Source organism: Jaculus jaculus, chromosome 18 (genome assembly GCF_020740685.1).
Source record: "Jaculus jaculus isolate mJacJac1 chromosome 18, mJacJac1.mat.Y.cur, whole genome shotgun sequence".
NCBI classification, from domain to species: Eukaryota; Metazoa; Chordata; class Mammalia; order Rodentia; family Dipodidae; genus Jaculus; species Jaculus jaculus.
The window spans coordinates 31,784,194-31,797,208 of record NC_059119.1 but is presented as its reverse complement, the minus strand read 5'-3'; the positions used below and the strand labels follow the sequence as shown (position 1 = coordinate 31,797,208).

General features: G+C 53.7%; 1 protein-coding gene across 3 annotated transcripts in view; it reads right to left on the bottom strand.

Moving 5' to 3' along the window:
- Positions 1-13,015, bottom strand: part of Rasgef1a (RasGEF domain family member 1A) — a 103,226-nt gene that overhangs the window by 26,843 nt on the left and 63,368 nt on the right. Inside the window, exon 1 of one of the 3 annotated variants that reach the window (XM_004669153.2) lies at positions 3,744-3,767. The exons of the other annotated variants lie outside the window; for them this stretch is intronic. Coding sequence (XP_004669210.1) covers positions 3,744-3,761 — 18 coding nt within the window. The 5' untranslated portion in view covers positions 3,762-3,767. Of the gene's footprint in view, positions 1-3,743; positions 3,768-13,015 lie in introns of those variants that run through there. 3 annotated transcript variants of the gene reach the window in all.

The window sequence follows — 13,015 nt, the reverse complement described above, 5'->3', positions numbered from 1 at the left end:
GGCTTACCTACAAATGATTGCAGTGGGGTATGGGGTGTATGTGCGTGTGTGTGTGTGTACCCCTCTGTGTCTGTTGATCTCTGTGTATAGCTGGGTCTCCATTTGTCTATGTGACTCTCCCTGTCTGTGTTTATCTCTGTGTGTTTATCTCCGTGTGTCTCCGTGCAGGCTCCCTCAAACCTCCTGCCTCTGGGGGTCCCATTGCCATGGTGTTCATCCACTGGATAAGGCCGGCCTCTCCTCTCTGAAGGTCTGCCGCACGTAGTGGGGATCCAGGGAGGGCACTGGGCTCCTTCTGCCACTGCGGCTTGTGTCTCATTAGCCTTGGCTTCCTCATTAGTCAGTGCTTGTCCCTGGAAGAGCAAAGCTGAAGGAGTCGTGAGACCCCCTCACTGGTGGCCCTGCTCCCGGGGGTTGCTCAGCCACAGGGCCCCTGTGTCTCCTCTCACAGGCCCCAGGACAGGCAGGGCAGTGCAGCAGGCAGCCACGCTGCCATCTGAGAAATGCTGGGGATTGGGCCCAGCAACACTCAAAAGGCAGCGGGGATGGGGCCGTTCGGCTGGAACCCGGGGCTTTGGTGAGGAAGCAGGTACACAGGGAGAGGCCAACTGACCAGCAGCTCCTGAGAGGCCATAAAACTTACAGAAGTGCCAGCTCTGGGCTGGAGAGATGGCTTACTGGTTAAGGTGCTTGCCTGGGAAGCCTAAGGACCCAGGTTCGCTTCCCCAGGACCCACATAAGCCAGATGCACAAGGTGGCACACGTGTCCGCAGTTCATTTGCAGTGGCTACAGGCCCTGGTATGCCCATTCATCCTCCCCCCCCTCTTTCTCTCCCACCCTTCCTCCCTCTCTTCCCCTTTTATTAAATAAATAAATATTTTTTTTTAAGTGCCAGCTCCCTCTCTCCTCCTGAGATTCCATTTCATTCCCATGCCCCCTCCATCAGTCACATCAGGGTCACTTAGGGGTCCCGCAACATGTCTCTCTCTGAGCTCCCCTATTGCTGAACCTCCAAGGACTCGGGCAGCGGGGAACCTGGCAGAGCAGAAGCGCCCTGGAATGGGAAGGAGCGCTGACTCTTGACCTCCTGGATGACCTCAGGTAAGCCCTGAGGCCCCACGCCTAGGAGGTGAGACTTGACAGTCTGTATAAGCCATTTCATATTTATTCCTTCCTTCGTTCAACTTATTCAGCCAACAAATGTCTGCTGAGACCCTTTCAGCCTGTGTTGCATGTGACTAAACGGGACACCTCAGTGTGTTCCACCAAGGCAGATTTCACACATCACTAGTGACGGGATCTCCTCAGAATTAGGCGGTGAGTGTTAGGGATGCTCAGGGATGAGGAACAAACTCTGCAGGGAGAAATTAGGGTTTCCAAAAGTAGGCAAGGTTTTGTCTCCCCCCTGTAGGTTAAGGTGAGGAAGAGCAGAGAGCTGTAACAACTGGGTGTCCTGATAGACTCTGAAGTCCAGACAGACACAGATCGCCCTGGTCACCCCACAGCAGTGCTCCTTGGCCCCCTTCCCTGAGGGTGGGGCCCAAGAAGCCCAGGGCGCAGGCAGCTTCTCCAGGCAGCCGGCTCCCTTTCCCTGAGCGTGACTCTCTCTCAAGGGGTTCATTGATTATCACTGTGGCCCCAACCTGCCCCTTTGGTCCTCGGAGATATGGAGTGGTGACCCTTTGGTCCTCGGAGATATGGAGTGGTGGCCCTTTGGAGGTGCTGTCCCAGAGGTTCTGGGTCTGCCAGTCCTGGACCCCAGGGCACACAAGGGCACTTTCTTACAGCCCTGGGCACCGTGGGGCCACTCCTCTCAAGGGCTGGAGTCCTCACCCGCCTCTTCCACACAGAAGTGGAAGGGGTCTGAGGAGGGCCACAGTGTCCTGAGGCAGCAAAACAAGGGCAGGTATCATAGCCCAGAAGCTGCAAGGAGCCTGAACTAGAGACGGCACATCCCTCCAGGCCACACCTTGTGTCACACGGTCCTTGGGACGCTGTAGCCTTTCCTGTCTCTGCTAGAGCCTCCCAGCCCCCAATGCCACAGTCCTACCAGCAACAAGGCCTCTATCCTATCAAAGTACACCAAATCCCTCTTCTCTCTCCTCCTCTGCTATCAGGGTCTGAGCCCCCAGATCTTTTCCCTGGGACGCTGTGATGGCCAGTGCTAAATTTGACACCCCCCCCCACAGAGTAGTGAACAACATCCTCACAACCTCAAGGAGACACAACCCCTTGAGCCTCATCCTGTGACCACAGCCGGCTATGCACACAACCGCCCCCCCCCACACACACACGGCGACCCTACTAAAGACACAAACAGTACCCCACACTGGTGAAACTCAGCCGCCTTCTGGGTACAGTGTGTCACACGCAGCTTGCCTGAGCGAGCAGGCCGTCACGACTGGTGTCCTGGTGTGACTGGGCAGCGCTGTGAGTCCTCTGGCTCCCCAGGAGTGAAGGGAGGGAGCGATATGTGTCATGGAGCCGGAACATTTAGATGCCAACACAGGATGGCTATGGTTACCCTCTCCCCCCCTCCCCCGCCATAAGACCTTGCCAGGCTGGTCCCCAAGCCAGGAGTGTGGGGCAGGAGCACACACAGCCAAGATGAAGCTCATCCGTGAAACTGCAACCCTGTCGTAGGTCACTGGAGTCCCTGGAGTGTCCTAGTCCTTTTTCCTTCCTACGCCGCTTCTTTAGTCCTCCGTGTCACAGAACATGCCCTGGATTTTATTTATTGGTTGTTGTACTTTTTCCCTGGTAAGCCTCATGAGGCCAGGGACCGTGTCACGGGCTCGCTTCCCTGCAAATCACAGCTCCTGCACACAGCAGGCGCTCAATAAATGTGTGTGGGGCTAAGTGAGGAAAGGAATGAACCTAGGCTTCCTGCATGTGCAGCCCACTGGGGGCAGGTCTGCTCCAGGCTGAGGGGGGCCTGGAGCGAAGAGTCACATGCAGCACGCTGCACCTGAATCCCGCCGCCCAGCGCAGCTCAAAGGAGGCTTTTATGAAACGGCCCCGGGGAAGCGCAGCAGTCAGACTCAGGATGAATTTCAGGTTAATTTCTAGCCTCCAACCCCCGCCCCCCGCCCCGCAAAAAAAAAGGGGGGGCATGGCTGGGTGTCCTCTAGTAACGCATGGCATTTGTGGGGGGGCACTCCGGCACAGCCTTACCCCCGCCCCCGGCTCTTACCGCTCTTACTCTCACATCCCACATATAAACACGCCCCTCCCTCTCACCCCCACACAGCGGCGCATAGAACGAAGTACACTTCCCACTCCGTCTCAAAGCGGCCCCTCTCCAGGGCGCTTCCTCCTGGACTCAGTGGCTCTGAGCCCCCTCCAAGGCCAGGCACGAAATCAGGGTCATCATCATCATCATTATTATTATTATTATTATTATTATTATTATTAATTTTTGCCTTCTGCCATCCCGTGCATCTGTGCCACCAGGGCCCCTGGCATCAAGCAGAGAGCGAGCCTCGGAGGGCAGCGGCAGCCTGGGAGCCACGCCCCCCCCCCCCCCCGAGCAGGGACACGAAAAGGGAGGGAGCTACAGTGGCTCTCCCCCCACCCCGCAAGACTTTGCGCCCCACTTCCCAAGCTAGCAGCGCAGGAACCCTGACCCCCGGGGGTGGGGAGGGTCCTGCCCTCTCCAGCTAAGACCCTGCCCTTGGAGGGCGCCCACAATCGCCGCCTCACACGTCTCCCCAAGCAAGCCTCGCGCCGCCGCAGCCCTTACCTGGGGCTCCAGGAACATGCTGGCGGCTTGCTCCGCGCCCCCCCGCCGCGCGCGCGCCTCCAGCCGCCGAGCCACCTGCGGGCTCCGGGGGCCGAGCGAGCAGACGGCCGCCGCCGCCGCGGGGCACCGGGGAACGGGGCGGGGCCCGGGGGTGGGCGGGGTCCTCCCGGGCTCGTGCCTTGCAAGGGACTCGAGGGTCCCCGCGTCCCGCGTCTCTCTCTGGCCTCGCCCAGGCGCACCTCGTGGCCCAGGACCAGAGCAGGTGCCTAGTTTAAAAGGCATCCCTGCCTCGCTCTACCCATCGGGGCCCCGAAGCGTTCCAAAGAACGCTTGTCCTTCCAGTTCCCCACGCACACACAACAGCAGGAACATACATCAGCTGCTTTTTTTTTGGGGGGGGGGAAGGGGGAGGCTAATGTGAGAGAAGGCGAGGGGCGTGCCTGGCACGTGGCGCAGTTTGGATGGAGCCGGGGATCCGAGGGCGGGGGAGCGGGGGCAGCGGGAGCTGGGGCAGGTTTCTGGGCGAGTCAGCTGGGACCTGCGCTGCCACGGGGGGTGTTGAAAGGGACACTCGGGTACAGGGGATTCCCAGAGCAGCTGAGACAACCGCAGGAAACCACAGAAGCAGACAACTTCGGGGGACAGTGGTGGCCCGGGCCATACCCAGCCGGGACAAGACGCCTATCTCCCCCTCCCCCCCCCACCACCACCATAGTTCCTTGTTCCCAGCCAGCAACTTGGATCAGCCGGTCTCTCCTCCTCCCTCACCAGCTCTCCTGCCAGCAGCAAGCCCAGCTACCAGCCTGTCTCCACAGGCAATAATTTCTGTCTTGAGCTCTGCCTTCCCCTTACTTTTCTACCAGTTAGTACTGGCCCTGGGGTTGGACCTCACTTGTAAGGGTTCCAAAGCCTGCACCATTCATTACCGCTTGGAACAGGTCCACAGGTAGGCAGTGAGGGGGAGGCCCCGGCTTTTACCCTGACCTCCTTCCTCCTCTGGTTTTGTTTGTTTGTTTTGCATCTTGTTTAGGGCCCTCTAGACCATGCAAAGCTTACAGCGGCCTGCGCTACTGATTTGTGGTGTCAAGACCCCCCCCCCCCAGAGCCTTCCGTTCCTTCGGAGTGTGAAAAGGGGTCTAGCTGGGGTCCTACATCTGGGGAGGCACCTGCCTCTGCTTTCCTGAGTATGGTCCCCTAACCTTGCAGGTTATCTGGGTCCTAAAGTGGCCATTGTGTTCCTCAGGAAGTCCACGTGGACCCTTAACACCTTGCTGTCATCTGCTCCTGAGCCTTCCCCACTACCCCTCTGGGTATGATGACAATCTTCAGGCTAGAGGAGAGAGCTGATGGCGGTGTGGCCTTCCATTACCGTCCCAGGCTCATTTTTTTAAATTAGAATATTTTATTTATTTATTAGAGAGATACAGATATAGGCAGGGAGAGAGAGAGGGAGAGAATGGGTGCCCCGTGTCCTCCAGCCACTGCAAACAAACTCCAGACGCGTGTGCCCCCTTTGTGCATCTGGCTAACGTGGGTCCTGGGGAATTGAAGCTGGCTTTGCAGGCAAGCGCCTTAACCACTAAAGCCATCTCTCCAGCCCCCCAGAGTCTCTTTTTACAGAGACTATCTACAGATGTCAGCACCAGTGTCCAAGCTCCCCAGTGAGGTAAACCCTTCTCCCGGGAAGAAGAGCCCTTTGCCCTCATCTTGGGCAAATATGGATGGGCTCTTTCCTTGGTCCCCGGAATGACCTCAGCTTTCATACGTGCATCAATGCGCCTCCTTCCTGGATCCCAGGGACCTGGGCATGCTGATAATCCAACAGTTGCCTCTGCCAGCTGCCCTGCAGCTTGAAACTGTGGGTGAAGCTACCCTTCAGGGTGGGCTTGTGAAGCCTGACCCAGGACCCCCACTGCCCTTACTAAGTTTAGCTTTGGAAAGTACAGGAACAAGGGGTGGTGGGGTTTGTGGACATCTGCTAGAGCTACTGAAAAGGTGAGGCTCGTAGGAAAAGATGCTCTCCTCCTTAGACATTGCGGACTGGGTACAAGGCTTGGAATAGTCCTTGACCATGAGAGGATGTGGAGCCATGGGCAGGAAAGCCTGGATCTAAGATTACGGTGAACCCAGATATCCTCACAAGCACGGGTGGACCACAGCACTGGGCTCCCAGTGAGCTCTCAGCTTAGCAAACGAAGGGGCCCCGTTAGAACCTGATTCAGGTCCAGTCCCTCCTCTGCCCTCAACCTGCAACGGCTCAGTCCTGATTACAATGCAAACCACAGTCCTGCAGCCTCAGGGTCCAGAAGACCCGTCACTGCCCAAGACCTCAGCTCCTCTGCTCTGGCCTGACATGGAACATGCTTCCCCCATGTTTGGGGGTGCTCCCCCTTAGAGAGCGACATAGAAGATCACCACCACCCCAGCACATCATCCTCTCCACTGAATTTTCTCAAGTTGTTCAATCCAACTTCATTTTGACACTTCTTTACCAGTCTGCTCTAAACACATTGTGAGGGCTGCAGATGGCCTAGTGGTTAGGGCACTTGCCTGCAAAGCCTAAGGACCCAGGTTTAACTCCCCAGATTCCACATAAGCCAGATGCACAAGGTGGCGCATGTGCAAGGTGACACGTGCACACAAGGAAGGTGGTGCACGCGTCTGGAGTTTGATTACAGTGGCTGAGGCCCTGGTGCACCAATTCTCTCTCTCTTTCTCATAAAAACGGGCCAATCCAACTGGGCATGGTGGTGCATGCCTTTAATCCCAGCACTTGGGAGGCAGAAGAGGAGGGCTGCTGTGAGTTCAAGGCCACCCTGAGACTACAAAGCAAATTCCAGGTCAACTTGGGCTCCAGTGAGTCCCTAACTTGAAAAACTCCCCCCGCAAAAAAAAAAAAAAACAACACCTTTTTTTTTTTTTTTTTGGTTTTTCAAGGTAAGGTCTCACTCTAGCCCAGGCTGACCTGGAATTAACTATGGAGTCTCAGGGTGGCCTTGAACTTACAGTGATCCTCCTACCTCTGCCTCCCGAGTGCTGGGATTAAAGGCGTGCGCCACCACGCCCGGCTCCAAAAAAAACATTTTTAAGCCAGTCTGTTGGGGCTTGCCTCAAAAAGAGAGAGAGAGAATGTGAGTGCTATGAAGGTAAGATTTTTATCTGCTCACTCACTACTCAGCCCAGTGACTGTGACATGGCCACATGTGAGACCTATCTGAAGTACATATATGTGCATGTATGCAGATACAGGTGTGGTTAGGCATTTGGATACAGATGGTGACAGACATAGATAGTGATGACAGACAGAGATCCTGACATATGTAAGGATGTGCATATAGATATGAATTTAAACATAGGTATGGGTAGAGATAGAGATAGGAATGTGGACATGGAATATGGATAAGGCTACGGAGCATATACAGACAGGGGTATGGGCAAGAAATACAGATATGGATAGAGATATAAATATGGAGATATATACATATAGATATGTGGATGCAGCTGTGTATATTCAGCATAGGTCTCATATGTATAATATATAAAGAACTCAACAAGCCCAAACATCTGAAAACCCAACTTTTATAAATAAGCAAAGACTTGAAGAGACACCTCACGAAAGGGCAATAAGCCAAAGAGAAATAATTCAGCTTTGCTAGTCATCAGTGTGGGGGAAGCTAAACCCCCCTGAGATCCGAGCATTCTCCTCAGACTGGAAAAAACGCAAAGGCAGAAAATGCCAAAAATGCTGGGCTAGGAAGATAGTTGAGTTGGTAAACTGCTTACAGGCATGAGGACCTGAGTTCAATCCCAAGAACCCAACGTAAAAAGGGGGAGCTGGGGAGATGGCTCAGTGGTTAAGGTGCTTGCCTGAAAAGCCTAAACACCGGGGTTTGACTCCCCAGTACCCACATAAAGCCAGATGCGCAAAGCGCAGCGTGCGTGTGGAGTTTGCTTACAGTACCTACAATGCTCATATTCTCCCTCCTTCCCCCCTTCTGTCTCTCTTTCTCTCTCTGTCTCTCTCCTCTCTTCTGTCTCTCTCTGCTTGCAAATAAATAAATAAATAATCTGGGCATGGTGGCACACATCTTTAATCCCAGCACTTGGGAGGCAGAGGTAGGAAAATTGCTGTGAGTTCGAGGCCAGCCTGGGACTACAGAGTAAGTTCCAAGATCAGCCTTGGCTAGAGTGAGACTCTACCTCGAAAACCCAAAATAAACAAATAACTAAATAAAACATTAAAAAAAATAAAACTGAGTGTGGCGCTACCATCCTATTACCCTAGACGGTAAAGACAGAAGACTATCTGGCGCTTCCCGGCCAGCTGGTCTAGCCTAGCTGGCAGGTTCCAGACCAGCGGAAAACACTATCTCAAAACTGGTGGGTGGCCCAAGGTTATCCTCGGGCCTCCACATGCGCATCCACGCGCGTGCACACACACGCACACACACACACACAGGCAAAAAAAAAAAAAAAAAAGTAACAGAGAAAGAAAGGACCACACCAAGTGCTGTCCAGGGGCTGGCCCTCACGACTGTCCCCGGCTGGTGGTGGTGGCATCGCTAAGGCGCTACATGAGGATGTGGTCACACGGTGACGCAAGAGCGGATCACACGCAGCCCCAGAAGTTCCGTCCTGGCGGAAAGCTTGACAGAAAGGCTCGTGGAATCCCCACCTTGAGACGCATCCGCATTGTGTGCAATAGATCCCAGGTGAAAATACCCCGGGGAATCCTCCCCGGGCCCCCCAGAGGACTAGATGAGCACCTGCCCAGCCGGGGGGGGGGCGGTGTCCACCCCCCAGGAACTCTGTCTGAACACTGGATGACAGCCACACGCAGGGGTGTGTCCAGCTCCACGATGTGGAGCGAAGGAAGCCAGGCGCGGACATCCCAAGGTACAAGCCCGCCTTTACTCAGCTCAGACCTGGCAAAGGGCCCTGTTCCGCTGGGACGCAGGGCAGAGCCAGCTTGGAGGGCAGGCACTGGGAAGGGTGAGGGGCCGCTGGGAGCCCCTCACCCACGTGCTCACCCCACAAAAGTCCGCAGGCCGCATGCTCCGGTTGGTGCCCTGCTCTGTGCATATGCTCCATTTCATCATGTGTGCTGGAGTAAATTAAGCACTGGGACGCTTCGTTTAAGTGCTGTGGGAATAAAGCTTTGAGATACTTTTGCTTCAAGTACTGAAGGGGGGAAAATGAGTGATGGCAGGGTGGGCAGAGCCACCTGAGCCCCAAGTTCCCTCCATGTCTGCTATTTTTATATATATTTTAATTTTTATTTACTTATTTATTTGACAGCGACAGAAAGAGAGAGGGAGAGAGAGAGAGAGAATGGGCACTCCAGGGCCTCCTGCCACTGGAAGTGAACTCCAGATGTGTGCGCCCCCTTGTGCATCTGGCTAGCAACTGTCCTGGGGAATCGAGCCTCGAACCCGGGTCCTTAGGCTCCACAGGCAAGTGCTTAACCGCTAAGCCATCTCTCCAGCCCCATGTCTGCTATTGTACACACCTCAAAGAGGTGACTGGGAGTGCCTGACACTACCTACACAAGACCATCATAAGAGGAGGGAAAGAGGATGACATCAAAATAAAAGAGACTGATTGAGATGGGGAGGGGATATGATGGAGAATGGAGTTTCAAAGGGGAAAGTGGGGGGAGGGAGGGTATTACCATGGGATATTTTTTATAATCATGGAAGTTGTTAATTAAAAAATTTGAAAAACAAAGAGGTGACTGGGAAACAGGAGTGTGTTAGGAGTCCTGGGGTCCCCCTCCCGTCTTTGTTCCTCCAGGAGCAAAGGCAGTATGAATGAAGACACTGTCCCCCCCCCCTTTTTATTTTTAGAGGGGCAGCCTTTCAGGTCAGGCAGCAGCAGGAGGCACCAATTGGCTCTTGGAAGATAGAAGATGGCCCAAGGCAGGTGGCAAACTTTGCAGAACAGAGGAAACAGGAAGCTAAGTGCCCCACAGCAGGGGCCAACAAGGATCTCACCCTCTCAGCAACTCACAAAGACACCACAGAGAATATGCCCAAAAGAGCCAGGCTGCAGAATAGAAGGTGGGGTGACTGTGGGGCTCTGGCCCTTAAACCTGCCCTGGTGAGGCTGCTTGCTTCCTCACAGCAGATGCCCCAGCCATCAAGAGCTTGATAGGGAGTCAGGTAGCGTCATCATCAGGCGGGTGGGGTGGCCCCTGAAAGTAAGAAGGCAAGGGAGGGCTGCCCTCGCAATCTGTGCTTGCTGGAGAGCAAAGGACAACCTGACTTCTTATCTCTTGCCTAGTTCCCTAGACCTGTTTTTCCATTCCCGAGCCCCTCCCTGGGAGGGAGGTCTTTTTCTAGAATTCTGAGCAGATCCTGACATTGTGGTCGGCGAAGCTTAGACCCCAGAACTCGGCATCATGGCTGGCCTCTTCCTGAGCCAGCCTCTCGCCCAGACTGATCAGCTGTCTCTCTGGCTCACCTGAGCCAGAAAGGTGAACCCACCACAATAAGGTTATAAATAGATGCGTGTGAGGGGACAAGCCTCGCTCTGGGCTGCCTGACCACTTGTGAACCTCCAACATCCAGTGAGTTTCCCTCATCTTGACCCAGCTGGGCTGAGATACAGGGAAAGCCCCTGACCCCTTCTCCCCCATGGGCTCTCTACCCTCCACATGGCAGGAGCTCTTTGTACTTCTTCTTTCTCTCTAACTTTAAAAAAATATTTTGTTTTTTAAAATTTATTTCTTTACTTAACAGAGAAAGAGGGAGAGAGAGAGAATGGGCGAGCCAGGGCCTCCAGTCACTGCAAACAAACTTCAGACGAGTGCGCCCCCTTGTGCATCTGGCTAACGTGGGTCCTGGGGAATAGAACCCAGGTCCTTTGGCTTTGCAGGCAAACGCCTTAACCGCTAAGCCTCCAGCCCTCTAATCTTTTTTTAATGGCTTTTCCAGGCCCATCAAGTGGGCTTTCAGACCACAGGAGTGTATTCATGTTTTTTCCCTTGGTTCTGTACTTCCCTCAGTAAATATTATAATTTAATAATTATCCTTCTCAGTCTTATTTTATCCAATTCTTTGGTTAAATGTAGAGACATGAAGGCTGAAAAGATGGCTTAGTGGTTGAGACTCTTGTCTGTGAAGCTTAAGGACCCAGGTTCGATTCTCCAGGTCCCACATAAGCCAGATGCACATGGTGGCACATGTGTCTGGAGTTCATTTGCAGTGACTAGAGGCCCTGGTGCAACCATTCTCTCTCTCTCTCTCTCTCTCTCTCTCTCCATCTTTCTCTCTCTCCCTCTTTCTGTCCCTAATAAATAAATAAAAATAAAAATCTTTTAAAAGTTACTTTAAAAAGCAGACATGATCCTAGGGTTTGGGGCGCAAAGACTTTCTTGAAGCCCTAATACCTCGTTCCAAGCTCTTGGTCAAAACCCCACTGTGAATCGACCAGGTATAGAGCAGACCCACAATTCTAACCCACAGGAGCCTCACAAGACTGTAAGCAAAGTGAACAAAACACCAGGTGAACTCTAGAGATGCCTTGGTCTCTGGTTCCACTTGGGCCCTGACACCTCCCATGATTTCGTGCCCAGTCTTACCAAAGCCTCCTGAACACACAGTCAGTCTGCAGAGAACTCTCTTCAGTCTCCTCCATTCCTTGCTAATGGGCCTGCTCACACACTCAAGCCTACCTGGAGGCAAAGGAGGAGACAGCCCACCGCTGGCTGTCTTCTGAGTAGGACTGGACAATGGAGGCCTGTAAACTCTGACATTTCTCCAACACTGTGAAATATGGAACATGAAATCTCCCTTTCAGAAACCAATATCCTTTCCTTTTCAGCAGTGCTGGGGTTCAAATCCCAGACCTTGCAATACTAGGCTATATCCCAGCCCTAGAAAATAACAGTGTAAGAACAGTCTTCCTTCCAGACACCAAGAGGCTACAGTAGTCAGGGCCACACAGTGGCAGGTGCTACCTACACAAGACCTGCAGAATAGGAGTGGAAAAAAAAAAAAAAGATGACATCAAAATAGAGGAAAGACTGGTTAAAAAGAATGGATTCAGTGAAAGGCGGCTCAAGAGGGGGAAAAGGGAATGTGGTAGGAGGGAATTACGAACAAAGTATATTATCTATATGTATGGATGTTGTTTTTAAAAAGTTAAAAAAAAAGGCTTGTGGGTAAAAGTAAGCCTTATCCAAGGACACGTGCCTATGGCAGGGGTTTGTGATGGTTTTGAATCATATGTGCCCTACGAACCCATGTGTTCTGGATGCCTGGTCCCCAGAGGGTGACCATTTGGGAGGGAGCCTTGCTGGAGAAGGTGTGTTTCTGAGGGTGGGTTCAGGGGTGCTATAGCCAGCATCCCCTTGCCAAAGCTTGGCCCGCTCTCCTGCCGCTGTTTTCTACCTGCTGTTGGCAGGGGTGGTGCCCAGCTTCTGCCTGTGCCATGCTTTCCTGTGCTGTCATGAAGCTTCCCTTCCAGGCTGTAAGCTGAAATAAAAACTTTCCCTCGCATCAGCCGCTTTGGGACGGGTGCTTTCTCCAAGCAACGAGAAGGGAACCGCACCAGGCTTCGAGGCATGGCCCTTCCTTCAGGCCCAAGGCTGCCATAACCAGTCTTCCCTCGCTGTCATACCTCGGCCCACCTTGACAGGCTCCTGTCACTCGGAGCAGAAAGAGCCAGGATGCGACCAGAGGCGTAACTGGGACTGCCCTGTCCAGGACTGAGCTTGGCCTCTAGGCCAGTGGGTGATGCACAGGGATTCTCAGAACACCAGGAGAGACTAGCCTGTCCTTGTGCAGGGAGAGAGTGCGATGTCCCTGTGGGGAGATGCATGGCCAACCAGGCCAGGGAGAAGGTGAGCAACAAGGTGGCCCAGACTTGGGCTTCGGTCACAAGCAGTCTGGCACCCTCACCCTACTGCTCTTGCCTTCCATCCTAGCCTCACTCTTGACGGTAATTATTCCAGACTCTGACATTCACCATGAGCAGCTCTGGACAGGTGCCCCAAGGTGGAACTGTTGTCTGCTGTTTGGGCACAACCTCCCATCTGCCTTACATGCTGGGACCTGCTCGGGGCTCAGAAGTAAGGTGGTACAGACGGTGGCAGGGGGGAAGGGGGCCAACTCCCAGCCCAAGCCAGGCTGGAAATGCTTCTAGTCCACACAGGGCATTTCCAGGCCCATGTGGTGGTATTATTGGTAAGCAAGGTCCTGGGCATGGTAACCATGTTCCTGAGGGAACACATGAATGGAGCACTTCTTTAAAAAAATATTTGACAGGCT